Source organism: Thalassophryne amazonica, chromosome 7 (assembly GCF_902500255.1).
Source record: "Thalassophryne amazonica chromosome 7, fThaAma1.1, whole genome shotgun sequence".
Classification (NCBI taxonomy): Eukaryota; Metazoa; Chordata; class Actinopteri; order Batrachoidiformes; family Batrachoididae; genus Thalassophryne; species Thalassophryne amazonica.
In genome coordinates, this window is record NC_047109.1 from 52,117,931 (window position 1) to 52,139,944 (window position 22,014).

A 22,014-nucleotide genomic window follows, 5' to 3' on the forward strand; every position below is an offset into this window, starting at 1 on the left:
ATGCTTAACGCTGTGGGTTTTGCCGGTCACTGTGTGCGACTTGTACATGTGCCATGTTGCCCCTTCAGTATTTGTGGCATGCTGCTCAGTTACATCTTATAGCAAACCTGACTTTGTTGTTACAGGTTCTTAAAGAGAAGAAGCTGTTTTCCAACTGGGCGAGCATCAACGGCTCTTCCCCCTACATGATGTCACTTCCAACTGTTCAAAAGCCTCCTCAGGTTTGTGTCACCATGGATACATGTTTACAAGATATGAAATGATACCGATTTCAGGGACATGAAACATAGCTTTAGTGTTGCCCATTTGTTGCAGGATTCATTCAAAGAATTTGCCAGTTTTCCGAGGAGACGGAGCTCACATCGTGACAACAAGCCCAGCGACAGGCCGCTCTCGGTACAGGGTGAGCTACAACCAGCTTTACTTGTCTATTGTGCACCAAATGACTCAAGCTGAGAGCAGCAGGATAGGAGACAATAAATGCTTTCTCTTACTATTCATGGCCTCATTTTGTCCAACTGTTTGTTCAGTTGCCTCTCTTTTAATCGAGTAGAAGCGTGTTGTGGGATTGGGAAATTGTTTTTTCTGAGGTAGAAAGCAGGATTTACCTGAAACAGACCGGACAAGCCAGAGAATCTTCCATGTACTGACGCCTGAAATATCCTCAGTATAATTTGTTTCATTATTCATTAAAACAACTGATTAGCTCAACTTACAAAGTCATGTCAAGTCTTGTTGTGTGTGTGCGTGTGTGTGTGTGTTCATTTAGGGTTATCCTGCATGCAGCAGGAACACCTTTTATATTTTGACATAGTATTGCCAGCCATCCCACTCTGTGCACACCTGATCCCATCAGATCTCAGAAGTGAAACAGAGTTTCTCCTGATTAAGACTCTGCTTAGGAACAACCAGGAGCTATGCATGTGCTTGTCCACATAGAACTGGAGTGATCAGTAATGTTAATATCATTGTTTTTTATGCAAAAAAAGAGGCCAACATTCACTGGTTTCCTGTTCATGAAAGAGATGATTTTCTAACATTTCCTGCATTAAGATTGTAAATTCAAACTTTCTGGGCTATGGATTATTCATTTAAAACAAGTGTTTGAAAAAAATTTGATTAAATGGTCATAAAATTATCTTTTTGATGTGTATTTGTCCTGATATGTTTCTCTGTCAGGATTGTTGAGGCCAAAACCAGACATCCAGACCCCAGAAGAATTCACTTGCCCCATCTCCTCCCACAGACTTGGCAACGGGCACAGACCTGGCCAGAGTAATGGAGTCAGCCTCCTCACTCCGTGCAACAGTAACAACAGCTCTCGTGCTGCCAGGTTGGTTATTTTACTACTGCCGTGATGAAAAGTGAAATGAAAAGCATTTTTGTGAACATCTTTTTGGGAATTTGCACAGAGCAGAAGGCGTGGGAATCATATGGATTTGTTGCATACTTTAGCTCAAAGGAGAGGCGAGATTGGTTTTGACACGTGCAGAGGAGGGACCCAGGGTATATAGGGAGAAAGATCCTGACGATGGAGCCAGCAGACAGGAGGAGGAGAAGAGGGAGTCCAAGGAGGAGGTTATGGATGTGCTGAGTGACATGCAGGTGGTTGGTATGACAGAGGAAGATGCAGAGGAAAGGGTGAGATGAAACTGTTGACCTGCTATGGCAACCCCTAACGGGACCAGACTGGGAGTATGTCCATCCAGTCTACATGTGTTTTGTGGACTTGCAGAAGGCGTATAATCAGGTACCGTGGGAGATAGCGTGGGAGGTTTTGTGGGAGTATGGAGTGAGGGAATCCCTTCTCAGGGCCATCCAATCTCTGTACTCACAAAGCGAGAGCTGTGTTCAGGGTCACAGCAGTCAGACCCGTTTTTGGTGAGGGCTGGCCTCTGCCAGGGCTGCGCCTGGTCACCAATCCTGTTTGTGATATTCATGGACAGGATATCGAGGCATAGTCAGGGGGAGGAGGGTCTCATCAGTAGTTTTTTGCAGATGATGTGGTCCTGTTGGCTTCATCAGCCTGTGACCTCCAGCACTTACTGGGTCGGTTCGCAGCTGAGTGTGAACCTGTTGGGATGAGGATCAGCACCTCTAAATCTGAGGCTATGGTTCTCAGCAGGAAACCAACGTGTTACCTATTCTGGGTAGGGAATGAGGTCTGGCCCGAAGTGAAGGAGTTCAAGTACCTCAGGGTATTGTGCAGGAGTGAGGGGATAATGGCGTGCGAGTTTGGCTGGAAGATCGGTGCAGCAGGGGCGTTATTGCATTCACTCTGCTGTACTGTTGTGATGAAAAGGGAGCTGAGTCAACAGGTGAAGCTCTCAATCTACTGGTCAGTCTTCGTTCCCACTCTCACCTATGGTCATGAGGGTTGGGTCATGACTGAAAGAACTAGATCACCGGTACAAGTGGCCAAAATGGGTTTCCTCAGGATGGTGGCTGGTGTCTCCCTTAGAGATAGGGTGAGAAGCTCTGTCATTCGTGAGGAGCTCGGAGTAGAGACACTGCTCCTTCACATTGAAAGGAGCCAGCTGAGGTGGTTGGGCATCTGGTAAGGATGCCCCCTGGGCGCCTCCCTAGGGAGGTGTTCCAGGCACATCAATCTGGGAGGAGACCCTGGAGAAAACACAGGACTAGGTGGCGAGATTATATCTCCACACTGGCCTGGGAACACCTCGGGATCCCTCAGTCAGAGGTGGTTAATGTGGCCTGGGAAAGGGAAGTTTGGGATCCCCTGCTGGAGCTGTTGCCCCCGCAACTCAATCCTGGATATGTGGTTGAAGATGAATGTATGTATGTACATACAGTTTTCCTGGATTGAAAGATCCAGGCTTTTGAATACTGCCTGAGCAGAAGTGTGTCCGTTTGTTTTGAAAGTGGCAAACCTGTAGAGACATTCACTTAGATCGGCAGTGATATTCATGTCTCTGGCTGCTCTGCCTTTGAGATCAAGAGACACTTGGTAAGAGCTTATGAAACCATGATGTCCCTGGACAGAGGTGATTGGTGATGGTAATAGCCTTGCAGTAGAATGACAGTCCAAGTCATGGCGCATCCTAAGTTTAATATTCCCATTGTTTTTAACAGGTTGAAAGTTTAATACAACCCCTGGCAAAAATTATGGAATCACCGGCCTCGGAGGATGTTCATTCAGTTGTTTAATTTTATAGAAAAAAAGCAGATCACAGACATAACACAAAACTAAAGTCATTTCAAATGGCAACTTTCTGGCTTTAAGAAACACTATAAGAAATCAGGAAAAAATTGTGGCAGTCATTAACGGTTACTTTTTTAGACCAAGCAGAGGGAAAAAATATGGAATCACTCAATTCTGAGGAAAAATTATGGAATCATGAAAAACAAAAGACGCTCCAACACATCACTAGTATTTTGTTGCACCACCTCTGGCTTTTATAACAGCTTGCAGTCTCTGAGGCATGGACTTAATGAGTGACAAACAGTGCTCTTCATCAATCTGGCTCCAACTTCTCTGATTGCTGTTGCCAGATCAGCTTTGCAGGTTGGAGCCTTGTCATGGACCATTTTCTTCAATTCCACCAAAGATTTTCAATTGGATTAAGATCCGGACTATTTGCAGGCCATGACATTGACCCTATGTGTCTTTTTGCAAGGAATGTTTTCACAGTTTTTGCTCTATGGCAGGATGCATTAACATCTTGAAAAATGATTTCATCATCCCCAAACATCCTTTCAATTGATGGGATAAGAAAAGTGTCCAAAATATCAACGTAAACTTGTGCATTTATTGATGATGTAATGACAGCCGTCTCCCCAGTGCCTTTACCTGACATGCAGTCCCATATCATCAATGACTGTGGAAATTTACATGTTCTCTTCAGGCAGTCATCTTTATAAATCTTATTGGAACGGCACCAAACAAAAGTTCCAACATCATCACCTTGCCCAATGCAGATTCGAGATTCATCACTGAATATGACTTTCATCCAGTCATCCACAGTCCACGATTGCTTTTCCTTAGCCCACTGTAACCTTGTTTTTTTCTGTTTAGGTGTTAATGATGGCTTTCGTTTAGCTTTTCTGTATGTAAATCTCATTTCCTTTAGGCGGTTTCTTACAGTTCGGTCACAGACGTTGACTCCAGTTTCCTCCCATTCATTCCTCATTTGTTTTGTTGTGCATTTTCGATTTTTGAGACATATTGCTTTAAGTTTTCTGTCTTGACGCTTTGATGTCTTCCTTGGTCTACCAGTATGTTTGCCTTTAACAACCTTCCCATGTTGTTTGTATTTGGTCCAGAGTTTAGACACAGCTGACTGTGAACAACCAACATCTTTTGCAACATTGCGTGATGATTTACCCTCTTTTAAGAGTTTGATAATCCTCTCCTTTGTTTCAATTGACATCTCTTGTGTTGGAGCCATGATTCATGTCAGTCCACTTGGTGCAACAGCTCTCCAAGGTGTGATCACTCCTTGTTAGATGCAGACCAACGAGCAGATCTGATTTGATGCAGATGTTAGTTTTGGGGATGAAAATTTACAGGGTGATTCCATAATTTATTCCTCAGAATTGAGTGAGTCCATATTTTTTTCCCTCTGCTTGATCTAAAAAAGTAACCGTTACTGACTGCCACAATTTTTTTTTCTTGATTTCTTATAGTGTTTCTTAAGCCAGAAAGTTGCCATTTGAAATGACTTTAGTTTTGTGTCATGTCTGTGATCTGCTTTTTTTTCTACAAAATTAAACAAGTGAATGAAATCCTCCGAGGCCGGTGATTCCATAAATTTTGCCAGGGGTTGTACACCTTTATATTCAAAATAAAAAGACGTCTGATAGGAAAAGATGGGGAGATTAAATGTTTTACCTAATTGTGCTTTCCTTGTTCTTCTCCTCATACATCAACTGACAGCACTGCAGTCGCTCAGTGTGACTGAATCTACCTAATAGTGCCGACCCGTAGTCGCGTCGAAAGAATTTTGTGGCATTATTTAAAATGGGATACATCAAAGTTATGTGCTATGTCTTAAATCATTGAAATGGTAGAATATTTTATGTGTGTGTGTGTGTGTGTGTGTGTAATGTATCATACACTGGCCTCAGAATGAATTCGTTTTGTGTCAGAAACAGTCACTAGCTTTTCCTGTCTCTGTTATAAAATGCATACAATTTTCAAAAGAAAAAATATAATTTAGCTTGTTTAGACAATTCACTGATTGTGATATATATTTATTCTACATCCTTCCCGCTCACAGCCCTTGTCTGTTGGATCTGGTGGAGATTGAGAAGAACTAAGGGAAGCCAAGGCGGAGAGAGAGAGACTGCTCAGAGAGAGGGTGAGTCCAGGCTGCCACTTCTAATCTCAACCAACTTTAGACATGGCTGTCTGATCACTGACACCCACTCAGATCACACACATCAGACCAAGACCACAACACAACCATTATGTGCAGCGCTCATATGACGAAAGACAACATATTACTCATATTTGTATGATTTATCCATTATTCAGAAATAAAACTGTTTGGCAGTGTTTGGGCGAAGGTGATTTCTGTGTCCTTCATGATATCCCGAACCTTAACATTTAATGAAAATGAATTATTGGTGAAGGTAGAAATTATAAACTTGTGTGTTGTTATATTTTGTGTGGACATATTTGTAGGAAATTAATGGAAACAAATCACTTGAAAGTTAATTATGGTACAAGTCCCTATAATGGCAGCTGCAGTACTGTGTCTGTGTGTGTGTGTGCGCGCGTGAGGAGAGGGAGAGAGAGAGAAACACATACACACAGAGATCTGATCTACTTTCTGTTTCATATTTTTGTTTATTTGGCCTTCTTGGATGGCAGCTTGTACTTGAACCACTGATGTTTGCAAATAAGGAATTACGTGTATTTAAGTTTATTTAAATGAAATATTTAAAATACACTTTCTATGTGTTGATTGTATATAAATTTGCTATTTTAATGTGTGAGAATTAGAAAGTGTAATTTTATAAGTAATTACTGCTAAATGTGTGAGTGATTAATTGTTTTTATTTAGTTCTCAGTCTAAAAAAAAAAATATCATTCTTTCTTTTGGCAGTTTACATTTTATTCAGTTTAACCATAGTGGATCCAGCATAGATGTGCTTGTTGATTTGGCACAAGTTTTGTCACATACTGAGATTACCCCTGGACCAGATTAGTATATTCACTATCTATACATGTGCAAAAAATGGTACAAAGGGGAGACCAAACTTCATGTTTTCACACATGCGCAGATAGTGAATATAATAATCTGGTACAGACAGTGATGTGCGGTCAGGGAAAGCAGGGGAGGCACAGCCTCACCTGTTATCATGGAAAGAAAGAAATGTAAAATGGAAAAAAAAAAAAAAAATTAAATGGTTATATTTATCCAGTGATTTGTACTATTTGTACTAAGTTATTTTCCTTTTAACCAGTTTTAGATGATTTTTCTTATTCGAAATCCCTGAATTTTTTTTACATTTGCTTTTCAAGTACTGAGCAGAGGCATGCGGTGAGGCAGCAGCCAGCTGTGCCTCACCTTGGATTGCACAGTCACTGGGCTAACTGCTAGAATGCTGTGCAGTAAGACTCTGTCTCTCTGTATGTCGCCATTAAAATGGCCAAACCCTTAAATTTAGGGCCAGATTTCATAGTTTAGCTGATGTACATAATGTAGTGTTTTTTGTCAACAACTGTATGTGTGTGTGTAACGTGTTTTGTGTGCTGAGAGATCATAAAACAGCTGCAAAAAGACACTTGGTGAGGCACACAGTTCTCCTGCCTCATGTTAGGGGGCACTAGTGAGCCCTGGGATTCTTCTTGCAGCAACTCCTCAGCTGCAGTTTAAGGGACAGCAAGCTACAAGAGCAGCTGTTCATTTATTTTTTCCTCTTGCCTGGCTTTTAGTTTCAGAATGGAGGCTTACATATCCAAACTGAAACAATTTTCTAAACTGGACTTTCAATTGAAGCAGGAGGTAATAATTAAAGGAAGACCAACACCATAGCTAAAAGGCTTGTTTCAGACTGAGGTACAGAAGACCCGCTCTCTTTTCAAACAGAGCAGGAGACACATAAAGTCTGGCCATGTGGACATCCAGCAAGAAACCCCCTTTTTCTACCTCCTTTTCTCAGCTTGTGACAATGTCTGGACTCAGATGGGATATTGTGACTTGAACAATTTTCTCATCAAACACGAGCGGTCGACCACTCACATTCAAAGCCAGAAAAGGCTCCAAACTTACAGTCAGAACAGGATGACTGATGAAGGACGACTTGCTTCCCTGGCAGTGATCTCCACTGAGACAGGGAGACTTTAAAACTGAAGCAAGATAAGTTAAACTTCTACAAACAAGTCATTGATACTTTTGTTCAGAAGGAGCAGCACATGGACTTTATTTATAAGTAAAGGTAAGTACATAATAAGGTTATTTTTCTTTTTTTTTTATTAAATGTGCTTTTTGTGTGCTACAGTTTGTACGAGGGCTGTCCGTAAAGTATAGGTCCTTTTTATTTTTCAAAAACTATATGGATTTCATTCATATGTTTTTACGTCAGACATGCTTGAACCCTCGTGCGCATGCGTGAGTTTTTCCATGCCTGTCGGTGACGTCATTCGCCTGTGAGCACTCCTTGTGGGAGGAGTCGTCCAGCCCCTCGTCGGAATTCCTTTGTCTGAGAAGTTGCTGAGAGACTGGCGCTTTGTTTGATCAAAATTTTTTCTAAACCTGTGAGACACATCGAAGTGGACATGGTTCGAAAAATTAAGCTGGTTTTCAGTGAAAATTTTAACGGCTGATGAGAGATTTTGAGGTGATTCTGTCGCTTAAGGACTTCCCATGGTGCGAGACGTCGCGCAGCACTCTCAGGCAGCGTCATCAGCCTGTTTCAAGCTTAAAACCTCCACATTTCAGGCTCTATTGATCCAGGACGTCGTGAGAGAACAGAGACGTTTCAGAATAAGTCGGTTTCAGCATTTTATCCGGATATTCCACTGTTAAAGGAGATTTTTTTAATGAAAGACGTGCGGACGGGTCCGCGCGTCGGGACGCAGCCGACGCGGCGGCACAGGAAAAACGCCTCCGTGTTGATAACCATTTGTTAAAATCCAGTTGGCTTTTGATGGCTTTCAGTGGAGTGAGTATATGAGAAATTGTTTATCAGCTGGAGATGTTCCAACTTGTCCTCAAGGCTTCCAACGGAGGTGTTTTTCCTGTGACGGAGCATCGCGGCAGCTGCGAGCCAACGCTGCAATCCGCCCGCACGTCTTTCATTAAAAAAATCTCCTTTAACAGTGGAATATCCGGATAAAATGCTGAAACCGACTTCTTCTGAAACTTCTCTGTTCTCTCACGACGTCCTGGATCAACAGAGCCTGAAATGTGGAGATTTTCAGCTTGAAACAGGCTGATGACGCTGCCTGAGAGCACTGCGTGACGTCTCGCACCGTGAAAAGTCCTTAAAGCGACAGAATCACCTCAAAATCTCTCATCAGCTGTTAAAATTTTCACTGAAGACCAGCTTAATTTTTCGAACCATGTCCACTTCGATGTGTCTCACAGGTTTAGAAAAAATTTGATCAAACAAAGCGCCAGTCTCTCAGCAACTTCTCAGACAAAGGAATTCCGACGAGGGGCTGGATGACTCCTCCCACAAGGAGTGCTCACAGGCGAATGACGTCACCAACAGGCGTGGAAAAACTCACGCATGCGCACGAGGGTTCAAGCATGTCTGACGTAAAAACATATGAATGAAATCCATATAGTTTTTGAAAAAAATAAAAAGGACCTATACTTTACGGACAGACCTTGTATGGTAAAGAATGCCGATATGAGATTTTAAACATAACCCCTTAACTACTGCCAATCAAACGGTAAATAGGTACTCTGTAGGGTGCATATGTTTGTAAAACTGATTGTGATGAAATCTGTGCCTCACCAGCCATCAACCTCACTGCACGTCACTGGGTACAGAGGTAATCTCAGTATGTGACAGTATGCGGTATGTGACTCCAGATGTAAAAAGCAAAAAAGTTTTGTTTTCTGACATTGAAAAAACACAAGCGGTGACGCACTGAGAACTCACATACGAGCCAGTATAGGGCCACATATGCAAATAGCTCAAATCTGATTTGGTCCGATCGATTCATCTAACAATGTTTGGGCTGCTCTAATATGACTATGTCTGTCCTGAATACTTTGCCTTGCAGTTTATTTATGTCCCTCCCAGGCACATCCAGTGCTCTGTAGTGTAACTTAGTACTAATGCAAAATAATCGTAGCTTCCACTCTTCAATAACCCTTTAAGCCCGATTGGTCCGCCAAAGAGCAGATCGGCCTTAATGTGTTAATAAACTGTGCTGAGCCACAGGTTCTCATCTGTTCGTTGTCTGTTTGTGATCTGTGAGGGCAACATCTTGTGTTTTGATCAGCCACAGTCAGTGGGGAGATGAGAGAAAAAGCATTACATTGTTTTGTCATTGTTTTGTTATTATGTTAATGTAGTCCACATCACTTGCAGCAATAAACCTGTTCATTTCTGTAGCCCTAATAAAATAAGCAGTTAGCAGAGCCAAGGCTTTGTCACATGAAAGAATTCTACCAACAAGATTATTCTAAACTATATCTAACTTGAAAACCACACATATGTTGAGAGAAGGAAGTATTTGCTTGTTACATTAATGTTGTTTGATTTATAGCTGTAATACTGGTTAAATAATGAGAAAATACTGTTTGAATTTGTTTTAATTTTGTAAATATGTGTGTGCTGCAGTGGTTTGCACTGTTGCCTCAAAGGTTCTGAGATCACTTCCCACCTGTGTGGGGTTTGAGTTTGTGGAGTGGAGTTTGCATGTTCATGTGGCTTCCCTTCTGGTGCTTCGTCTTCCTCCTACTTCCAAAGACATGCAGGTTAGGTGAATCAGTGACTTTTAATTGACCATAGGTGTGAGTGTGGATATGAATGTTTGTCTGTATGTGTCCCTGTGATAGACCAGCATCTTGTCCGAGGAGTACCTGCCTCTCACCCTGTGTCTGATGGAATAGGCTCTAGCCCAGTGGTGTCCAAACTATTCCAGAATGGGTCGAGAGGGTGCAGGTTTTCTTTGCAGCCACTGACTCCAGCAGGTGATTTCACTGATGAACTCATCCCACCTGCTCAGAGTGATGTTCATTAGTGAAATCACCTGCTGGACTCAGTGGCTGTAAAGAAAACCTGCACACTCTCGACCCATTCTGGAATAGTTTGGACACCACTGCTCTAGCCTGCTGTGATTTGTGTCTGTTGTGTCTTGTGCTCTCTCTCTCACAGACCCCATTTACCGTATACCCTTGCCCCACCGTCTTCTTCTCTGTCTTTTTCTTATATTGCTAATTTGTACACCATTTTTTTGCAGGGTTTTTGTGGTAGTATGCTCATGTATGAAACAATGATAAAGTAATTGTTTATTTATCTGATTCAGTGTATTTCTGTGTGGAAATGGTCTGTCTGTCTCACACCTGATCTGAGTCAATCATCAATCCAGCATACACTAACCATCCAGCAGGTGGCAGACATTACACAAGCAAAGCGAAGTTGCTTTTAGGTTGATATGCTGCATCAAAGTTTACCAAATTTGAATGTTTTTCCACAAAAATATGGCCTTTTAATTTGGTTTGTTATAAGATGCTAATTATTGTTTTTGAGTTATTCTATTAATAGTCCGAAGGGTCGGACTCATTTGTCTGTTTTCTCTCATTGCATCTTACAGGAAACCAGGGCTGTGCAAAATTCAGAATTGGATTGAGAATAACTTTTGAATTTGGGTTGAATTTTGCTTTGAGGGAGCAAACAGAATGCAGAATTACATACAATTCTAAATTTCTGAATTTTGCACAGCCCTGCAGGTCACATATGAGCTTTGGAAAAGCCTAGGAATATTAAAGGATTATTAACAGAGCGCGAGGTCAGTACAGGAAAATATCAGACCGAGGTGTAAGTACGGACCAAGCGTTAGCGAGGTCCATATGCAAAAAACAAGGTTATTATATGGCCACTATACGAGGTCTGTTAGAAAAGTATCGGACCTTTTTATTTTTTTCAAAAACCTGATGGATTTGAATCACGTGTGCTTGCATGAGCAAACCTTAAACCTTCGTGCACATGCGTGAACTTTTTCTTGCCTGTCGATTGATTGTCGATTTTCTGGTAAGCAGCCATTGTGTGAGGTGTGTGTCGTGCGCTCGCCGTTTATTCATTCCAAGGAAAAAGACGGAACGACTGGAGTAGCGCTGCATCAAATTTTGCCAGAAACTGGGCGACAGCCAGGTGGAAACCATTCGGATGATTCAGACGGCTTTCTGTGACGATCCTATGGGCATCACACAGATTAAGGAGCAGTACAGCCGGTTTAAAGACGTCTGCACAATGGTGGAGAGCGAGCCGTCTTTTTCCTTGGAATGAAAATACGCCCAGCGCACGACACACACCTCACACAAAGGCTGCTTACCAGAAAATGATGCAATCAACAGGCGTGAAAAAGTTCACGCATGCACACAAAGGTTTAAGGTTTGCTCATGCAAGCACACGTGATTCAAATCCATCAGGTTTTTGAAAAAATAAAACGTCCGATACTTTTCTAACAGACCTCGTATATATAACATGCAAACTTATGATATCGCCCAAATATGAAAGCTGCTGACGGCTCATAGTCAAACCTGTTTCACTTCACCTCCATGATGAACTTGCTAACAGATGGTCCAGTCGTTAGCTGTTAAGCTTTCAATCTGTGTGTTTTTCCGATGCTGTTTAGATATTTATGGAGTATGTTCATGTCTGACTTGATTTTTCTAATTGTGTTTTTAGCTTTCTGGCTTGTAACGAATGTAATACTTGTTCCGGACTGATTGTCATGGTAACCGGTCTAATATAGGAAAATATCAGACCGGAAATCAGCCAGTCAGAGCGTGTGTAGCGTCACAGCCATATAATAATAGTCATATTCAACAAAATTGTCAAACCATTAAATACCCATAATATGTTATGGTGCATGTGTGCCTTCAGGAAGAGCGACAGCTGTTGTTGCTGCAGGAGAGAAGGAAGAAAGAGCTAAGCTCACCTCCAGTAGAACCACCAGAACCACAGACTCCACACAGGACAACCTCAGAACTACCGACCTCGCGCAGGACAACCTCGGAACTTCAGACCCCACACAGGACAACCTCGGAACTACAGACCTCGCACAGGACAACCTTGGAACTACAGACCCCACACAGAACAAACCCCAAACCACAGGAGCACCCAGAGACAAATTGCACCCCGAACTCCCCGGAGGTATTTTTGAAATGACAAACACAACTGACTTTCACAGATGTGTTTTAGAGTTAGTCCTTTATTTGTCAGTATAATAAATGATGTTTTACTATGCCTACATGAGCTGCTCAGTCTTTGAAATTGAAAAATCTGGGTGGTGTTGTTGTTGTTGTTTACATGAATGAAGGAGTAGAGGTGATGAAAAACGAGTTTAAATTCATGGGGTGAACTATCTAAAGTAATGGAAAGTGTGACACGAAGGGACATGGAGAATTAGGAATGAACATATCAGAGGGACAGGTAGGAAGTCAGACAGACGAAATTAAGATAGTTTGGACATGTGTAGAGGAGGGACCCAAGGTATATGGGGAGAAGGATGCTGAGGATGGAACCACCAGGCAGGAGGAGAAGAGGGAGGCCAAAGAGGAGGATTATGGATGTGCTGAGGGAGGACATGCAGGTAGTTGGTGAGACAGAAAAAGATCCAGAAGACACGGTGAGATGCAGAGGGATGATTTGCTGCTGATACTCAACAGGAACATCTAGTTATAATAAAATACCTTTGTTAGTGTGATGTATCACAAAATCATTTTATTGCTCATAAAATGTTCATTTGGGGAAATTCCACTGCAAATAGAGTGATTTTGCAGAAATGGAGGAAGCACATGGAAGTACAAGTTTTGAAGTTCATGCTGCTTTCCAGTGGAAACTGAGAAATCAGAGTTTCCAACTTGCACTCGGAAAAATACATATAGTCATAAATCACATTAAAATGTTGTCCTCATTGGCTCATTTTGACAAGCTAAGTAAGAATGTTGGAACTATGAATAAATATCTGACACTGTAAGGCAGCATGCACACAAGACATTGTGCGTGCTGTCTTACCTGTCCATCAGATATCCAATAAAATGTTGATGGAGGAAAAATGTCCACATTTTTTTCTGAAGGTTTTCCCAACAGGATCTGTGACCTGTGTGTATTAGCTGTGTTCATCTATGTATTTCTGTTTCCATATTATGTTGATTTTTGGCACTTTCAGTAACAACCGAAGACAAACCACATTTGTTTTGCTCCATGATGCCGAGCACTAGCATATGTCATTTAGTAGTGCCCTTTGACCTGCAATTGGTATGGTGGAAAACTGTTTCCTAATGTGTCATGGCATGGTTCAAACTTTAATGCCTTCTTTCAGAAAAGATAAGGTTTGATCATATTGGTGATATTCTGAATTCTTTATTTATCCTTCATTGGCCTAAGCAGTGGGTCACCCCTCTGAGTCTGGTCTGCTTGAGGTTTCTTCCTATGATCATCAGAGGGAGTTTTTCCTTAACACTGTCGTCTGTGTATTTGCTTGGGGGGGGTAAGGGTAGAGCTTACTCATGTGAAGCGCCTTGAGGCAGCTTTGTTGTGATTTGGCGCTATACAAATAAAATAAATTGAACTGTATTTAAACACTTAGGTACCAGATTGTAGTGGTACCAAGAGTTTATCAGTTAAGTGGTTTAAAAAATTGAAAGGGACCGTAACTTTAAATATGGTATTGTTGCTATTTGAATTATACACTTATTTAGTGTAAATGCAGATTAAAGAAACAACATATCGGCATTGTACATTTTATCAGTAAATAAAAAGTTTCCAGCAGACTGTCAGCACAGCTGAACATATAAATCCATGTGAAACGTTACTGCAATTCTCTTCAGATCATATGACGAATAACACGATCTTATAAATCATATTCTAATTGTAAAAGTTGTACACAAGCTCTGATATGTTAATATTCTACTTTTAATCTCACTGGAATGGAGTCACTCTTCTCGAGCACACCTCAAATTCTATTTGTCTCTTTAACAGCACGGCCTGCCACTCTTCCTGTTTCCTAATTTTGACCTTCGGGCCCATGTGGAGTCTCTGGGTCACGGGGTGGCCGGCTGCGTGGACCTGCGGCTGACGCCTCGACGTTGTGCCGGCTTCCTAACCAAACGAGGAGGGAGAGTGAAAACCTGGAAAAAGAGGTGGTTTCTGTTTGATATGGACCACAGGCGGTTAGCCTACTACACAGGTTAGACAGGTTGGACACACACACACACCCTTTGTGTGTTTGCATGAATATAAAAGCCTTTTGTGTTACAGACGAGCGCAGTAATGGGAAGCTATGTTGCGAAATTTCCATCAATAACCATTTTTACTACACTCTGCTGTTACTATGGCTTTCTAATGTTGGTTGCATAACAAGTATATATATTACTGCAGTTAATACTACTACTCAATAATATTTTTTTCTTACAATAAAAACAATGTGACAGATTCTTAGTAAAAATGATTCATGCTGCATTCACATCAACACTCATAGCTGACGTTCTGTCAGAATTCCATTTGTCTGCAGCAGCAGACTTGAGGTGACGAGGTGAGGTGATGTCATTTAAAATGCTAATGACATGAACAATAATTTATTTGATTGAAAGGTAGAGCAGAGATTTATCATTTTCCACATCTTTATCATATGAGGCCCTGACTCTGATAGCTGGTTAAAAAAAGTAATTTCTCTGAGTTATGCATTACGTCCTTTTTAATCTCATAGATTATTCACATTTACCTGATTAAAACCGGGTGACTCTCTGCACTTAAGTAATCCTTCTCTCTCTGTTTGTTTTTTTTCAAGTTAAAGATAAACCAACATCCGGCTTGTCCTTATGGCTGCAATAAACAGTAAAGGTTTTAAAATTTTCAACTTTTGATTGCAAGTGCCACTGTGGTGTGTGGTGGCTACGCTCACAGCCACAGGTGGCAGAATTTTTCTGCCAATCTGGCATTGAAAACAATGCAACATCAAGTTTACAGTCTGCTACTTACAGCCAACATGTGAACGCAGCGTTAGTCCTGTGATGCTGGTTGTAAGTACATTTTCTATCCTGATTTTCTCTTTGCTGCAGATTGTGATGAGAGGAAGCTGAAAGGAGTGATCTACTTCCAGGCCATAGAGGAAGTTTACTACGATCACCTACGAACAGCCACATCTGTGAGTTCTCACACGTTTTGTAAAATCAGCTGAATTTGAAAAGTAGGAGTTGTATCTGTGCTCAGATGGTGTACTTCTTGATCATACATACTGCATCAGTAAGAAAGGGCATTCAGAGAGCCCTAATGCCCGCACTTTTCATGTTTTACACAGAGTTGTGTAACTTAATTCTTTTGTGATTCATTGATACCATAATATATTGTTTTGTGTCACCTTGATATTTGACCTATTCTGTCCAAAATTGAGCCATTTTATCCATGACTGTTATACAACACTTCCACCATGTTTCATCATCACCATCCATATTGGCTCCAGATTGTTTGAGTTAAACAGTTAGGAACTTGAATTTGGCCTTTCATATTTTGCCAGAGTTAAAGGTCATGTGACTAAAGGAAAGCTGATTAAATGGCTTCATAATGTCTCATGTTAACTATAGGTATGGTGGCCTCTGTCAGCCACAACTCTTGTAAACTAAGACAACTTGCCCAACTGCAGAAAACACAAATAGAAAAACCGCCTGATCAGTTCAACAACATGTTACTGAAAAAAAGAGAAAAAAAAAAATCTGTTAAAGTAAGATAATGCTTGGAAACACAGAGACACAAGTGGAACCAACAGCACATGCAGCAGTTTATTTAATCATTGTTCTGCTGCAGCCTAAGCACCCAAAGACACAAAGTTTTTACAAAGCTCACAACACAGCGGAAATACAAACACAAAAAGACATTTATGCCCAAATGAATTTTACTCCAGTGTTGAATGCATTTAAAAAAGAAAAAAGAAAAAAAATATATAGCTAGCTTAACAGTAAAATCATGAATAAAGTAAATCAATAACCTTACTTAGCTTTGCCACCCAGGTAGTTATAAAGATAATAGAGCGCTGCTGTGCTGTGGTTCCTCACTGGCAGTCCTCTGTGCAGAAACCTCTTTTTCTGTTGTGAGTACTTCTGTTGTGTTGAGTCTGTTTGCTGCGTGTGTTTTTGCATATGTTCTGTGACGCTGCAGCAGACACGTTATCATAATTGTTGAATGTGCTGCAGGTTATATGTGTGTTCTCTGTGTTACCAAGTCTTTTCTCAATTCCATCTTTTGATGCAGCTACTTGTAGAATTGATGTGGGAGTTTTTGTATTCGTTGAAACTTTCTTTATATTGTAGTTTCAAGTTGAAAAAGAAAGAGGGAGAAGGAGATGGCTAGTTGTTCTCAGCCACACATTAGTACAAAAACGAAAATGTCTATACAGAGAATACATTACATCTGCCAATGTATGAGTTCCTTTTTTTTTCTGGGATTTTAAGCATTGTTCAGTTCTTAACCTCATATATTCCATCCATGGCTGCAGTACAGAAATCATTTGATAGTGAGTTTACCTGCAGCCACCTCTGTGTAATGGCTTTCTTACTTGCAGCCGAAATTTTTATATAAAGGTACAGTGAGGCAAATAAGTATTTGATCCACTGTCGATTTTGCACATTTTCCCACCTACAAAGAATGTAGAGGACTGTATTTTTTATCATAGGTACACTTCAACTGTGAACGACAGAATCTAAGACACTGTATGATTTGTAAATAATTAATTGCATTTTATTGCATGAAACAAGTATTTGATACAATAGAAAAACAGGCCTTCATATTTGGTATAGAAACCTTTGTTTGCAATTACAGAGGTCAGATGTTTCCTGTAGTTCTTGACCATGTTTACACAAACGGAGTGAGGATTTTGGTCCACTCCTCCATACAGATCTTTCAGGTTTGAGTTTCAGCTCCCTCCAAAGAGTTTTCTCAGGGTTCAGTTCTGGAGACTGGCCAGGCCACTCCAGGACCTTGAAATGCTTCTTACGGAGCCCCTCCTTAGTTGCCCTGGCTGTGGTTTCCGTGTCATTGTCATGCTGGAAGACCCAGCCACGACCCATCTTCAATGCTCTTACTGAGGGAAGGAGGTTGTTTTCCAAAAGTCTTGCGATACATGACCTCATCCATCCTCCCTTCAATACGGGCAGCTCCCCCAAACATGAATGTTTCCACCCCCATGCTTCAAGGTTGGGACGGGTTTCTTGGGGTTGTTCTCATCCTCCAAACGTGGCAAGTGATGTTGACACCAACAAGCTTATTTTGGTCATCTGACCACATGACCTTCTCCCATGCCTCGTCTGGATCATGCAGATGGTCACTGGTGAACTTCAAACAGACCTGGACATGTGTTGGTGTGAGCAGGGGGACCTTGCTGCCCTGCAGGATTTTAAACCATGACAGTGTCGTGTGTTACTAATGTAATCTTTGTGACTGTGGTCCCAGCTCTCTTCAGGTCATTGACCAGGTCCTCCCGTGTAGTTCTGGGCTTTCTCAGAATCATCCTTCCCCCACAAAGTGAGATCTTGCATGGAGCCCCAGTCCAAGGAAGACCGACAGTCATCTTGTGTTTCTTCCACTTTCTAATAATAATCATAACAGTTGTTGTCTTCTACCAAGCTGCTTGCCTGTTGTCCTGTAGTTCCATCCCAGCCTTATGCAGGTGTACAATTTTGTCCCTGGTGTCCTTAGACAGCTCTTTGGTCTTGGCCATGGTGGACAGGTTGGAGTGTGAACAGGTGTCTTTTATACAGGTAACAAGTTCAAACAGTGTGAAAGTAATACAGGTAAAGAGTGCAGAATAAGAGGGCTTCTTAAAGAAAAATTAACAGGTCTGTGAGAGACGAATTCTTGCTGGTTGGTAGGTGATCAAATTAATTAACAAATTAATTATTTAAAAAACATACAATATGATTTCTGATTTGAAGTGAAGTTGAAGTGTACCTACAGTAAAAATTACAGACCTCTCCGTTTTTGTAGGTGGGAAAACTTGCAAAATCGACAGTGGATCAAATACTTATTTGTCTCAAGATTTCAGTCCATCTGGCATTTTCCCCAGGAACACTGTGAGAAAATAAGCACCAACTTCAGGACCAAAAATTGTCCTTATTGTTGTAAATGGTGTAAAATTATGGAACAATCTCAGCAAAGAAATTAAAGAATTAAGGTCGCTTAAATTATTTAAACGTATTAAACTAGATGTATTAAGTAAGTATGAAACTATAAAATAAGTTAGTGGCTGTAAGGAAGTAAAAAAAAAATGTAACTGTTAATAATGTATAAAATGTTTTAAGTTTAAAAATGTAACCTGTCAGAGATGTAATCTATTTAATAATGGTCATAATTATGAAATAAGTCAGTGGTATGTGACAAGTTTAAAGAAATACAATCTGTTAAATAATGTTGAAGAATGACGCTGGATATTGAAAGATTGTATTGTAAAAAGGGGCAGAAAATATAAGACTTGTTCTTCTCTCTGCTCCTTTTCATTCTGGTAATGGAGATGCTTTATTTCTGCTTTTCCTGTTTTTTTTCTTTTAAATGAATGAAATAAATAAATAAATGAAAATGAAAAATGAAATGAAAGTGTAGTGACACGGACCCACAACAGGGGGCGTAAATGAACGGACAATGAAAGAGTCAATATGAACACTTTATTGTTGTGAAAAGCACAACCAAACACAGCAGATTACAGAATGTGTACAATAGTCAATTAACAAGGCGACGTGTGGGCAGGCTCGAGGATAGAGGACTCTGTCCTGAGAAGAACCGGAACCACACTATTTCCTCTGCCACCGAACCTGGAGAATACTGTGAGCCGCCAAGTCCACGAAACCCCAGGTGGCCACCGTCTCCGCGTGTCGGATCTGGTACTGCTGGCGAGGAGCAGAGACAATCAGATGTGGGTGTGGAACACCCAGTAACAACAATGGTGGAAATTCCACCTCCACCTCTCATACAGAAAGCTGGCACGTGCAGTAGTATGTGTACTTATCAAAGGTTTGGAGTGAAGACGTCAGTCCAAACCCAGCCTCCAGCTGCAAGCACTCACAAAACCTACTGCAAAAATAACACAAGCAATCAGTCTGTGGTAGACAAAACGATGGCTGAGAACAAATTACCTCCTAAGGTAGACGATATCTCGGCAACGAGGTGGAGATGACATCCGGTCTTTATGGAGTGGGATGATGAAGTGTAGATGGGTGACAGCTGTCAAGAGATAATGAGTGACAGCTGTCACCCCCAGCTGTCTCCGTGGCGGCAGCGCCCTCTCCTGCCTGAAGCCCGCACTTCAGGCAGGGCGCCCTCTGGTGGTGGGCCAGCAGTACCTCCTCTTCTGGCGGCCCACACAACACTTATTTCTCTGGAGAACTGCCAATATGATTGAATTAGTGATTATTGAATTGGTGATATTACATTTTTGAATTACTAAATGTTTCTGCATTTGGTGCTGTTGTCCTAAGTTGCCAGTGGTGTGGCCTCTCTCTACAACATTGACATAGGTGTATTTACAACATTTGGGTTTGACCTGGACTAATGCCACAAAATGTGGCAAAAGCTCTGCATAAAAAGTGAAGTTGATAAAATCCTTCAGGAATTGTTTCACATGAGAAAGAAGACTACTGTGCTCATTTGTGGGACATAACGTTTGTAAGCTCCAGGGATACTGTGGTCTTGTTATATTTACAAATAATTTGACATCATGATTGATTATTGTTGACACAAGCAAATAATAATAATATTAATCATTTCTAATAATAATAATGAATCCCAGATAAACTAGAGCAGCACTTTTTGAGCACCTATATTTCCAATAAAAACAGCCTATTCAGACTTTACGTTTTTGTGTTTTGATATCACATATAATGGAAACATTTTGACATTATACAAAAATTAGGCAAAAAAAAAAACAAAAAAAAAACTATGATGTCAAAGTGAAAAACAAGCCTCTTCAACAAATAAAAATATAAAACATGGCATAGTGGTGCTCCTACCTTATATAACAGAAATCACTGTCACAGTCAGTTGGCTTTAATAGAGCTGAACACAAAAAACATTTCAGAGTTACCGAAGATGTCTGAGTTCTTCAGAGGTAGTCATCCAGAAATGTAAAGCTTATGTTGCTGTATGTAAATGTCTTGTTCTCAAAATCTGTGTGGCCATCCATGACAGGCACTAAGACAACTATAAAAGAGTTAGAAGCTTCAGAGACTGCGCAGACAACACCTTTCTTGCATCACCAGACACGGATTCATGCTCGAGTAGCACACAGAAAGACTGTTTAAAAGAAAAGAGGAATTCTAGGAATGTGCTATCTGCCAACTTCCTTAACTCCATAGTAACTATTTGCATTAATATAATTTGATTCGCAGTAAATGTTTCTAGAATTTAATTTTCTGCACTCAGCTGTACATGGAAACCTAGAGAAATAGTCAGCTGTAATTTGTTTATAAAATCACTGTGCATGTCAGTCAATCAATCAATCAATTTATTTATATAGCGCCAAATCACAACAAACAGTTGCCCAAGGCGCTTTATATGGTAAGGCAAGGCCATACAATAATTACGGTAAAAACCCCAACGTCAAAACGACCCCCTGTGAGCAAGCACTTGGCGACATGTGGACATTTAATAAGAACGCACACACACCGATCAGACTCATCCAACAAAAAGCCTATTTTGTGTTTTACAGGAACTTTTTTGGCATTTGAATAAATCCTTGGCTTCAAAATACTGGTTGACATGTGTCATCATGACCGTGTTGTCTCTCTTCTCTCCAGTCTCCAAAGCCAAGTTTGACGTTCTGCGTTAAGACCTACGACCGGCTTTTCTTCCTCGTGGCTCCCAATGCAGAAACTATGAGGATATGGATGGATGTCATTGTCACAGCAACAGACGAGCACAGCCGTTACTGACCTCTCAGATGTGACTATGTAAAATAAACAAAACTGAAGCTACTGAGCCTGTGTGAGGGGCTGAGAGCCGCCTCAGAGGCCCATGTTGTATGTGGAGTCATGGCAGTGTGAGACAGACAACAAATGTGGAGGAAATGTTGCTGACGTATGGATGGTTCATTGTGACCACAGTTACCACTGAAGCCACACAGACTTTACCAGCCTGCTTACTGGCTATGTTAACTCCTGGATCATGACCTCCCTCTAATGGTGGAGACTCAGCATTACAGGAGTGCTTCACGCTACACTAAAAAAAAAAGGCAAGTGGACACTTTGACAGCAGGACCTGTCCACCATAATACAATCCTCTACAGTACCACTGAAATAAAAAAAATATATATATATATATACTTTTTCATGCTGCCAGGCATGTGACTAATCTCTGATTGTTTTTGGTGCCTTAGTTTGTGCTCTATTGCCTTGTCTTTTCAGGGTTTTTTTGTTTTTGTTTGTTTGTTTTGCAGTTGATTTTCTACGTGCTATATGTTTATGTTGAAGACAGATTGTACATTAAAATGATAAATTAACTTATTATTTGGAGAAGCCCCCTGAAGCAGAAGCTTTTTGAGGATTTCGAGGGGTAAAAGCTACATAAATTTCATTTGAAACCCAAAATGTATCATTTTAGGAAATACATTTTTATATACAAATAATCCTTGCTTGGGATTGGATCAGTGCCATAAGAACCACCCAGGAAGAATCAAGATAACATTAATGCAAACTTGATACCTGCCTGTCGGTGCGAATGACGCAACCGACAGGCGTGAAAAACTCAACGCATGCGCATGAAGGTTCAAGCTTGGCTGATGCAAGCGCACATGATTCAAATCCATATAGTTTTTGCAAAAACTAAAAGGTCGGATAGTTTTCTAACAGACCTCGTATTTAGCGGTATTAATATTCGTGT

At 40.9% G+C, this 22,014-nt stretch overlaps 1 protein-coding gene across 1 annotated transcript in view; it reads left to right on the forward strand.

Moving 5' to 3' along the window:
- Positions 1–21,437, forward strand: part of phldb3 (pleckstrin homology-like domain, family B, member 3) — a 91,239-nt gene extending 69,802 nt beyond the window's left edge. Inside the window, 9 exon segments of the mRNA XM_034174146.1 lie at positions 126–221; positions 316–403; positions 1,180–1,333; positions 5,241–5,272; positions 5,275–5,321; positions 12,037–12,306; positions 14,137–14,344; positions 15,216–15,301; positions 20,934–21,437. Coding sequence (XP_034030037.1) covers positions 126–221; positions 316–403; positions 1,180–1,333; positions 5,241–5,272; positions 5,275–5,321; positions 12,037–12,306; positions 14,137–14,344; positions 15,216–15,301; positions 20,934–21,068 — 1,116 coding nt within the window. The 3' untranslated portion in view covers positions 21,069–21,437.
- Positions 21,438–22,014: the final 577 nt, after the last annotated feature.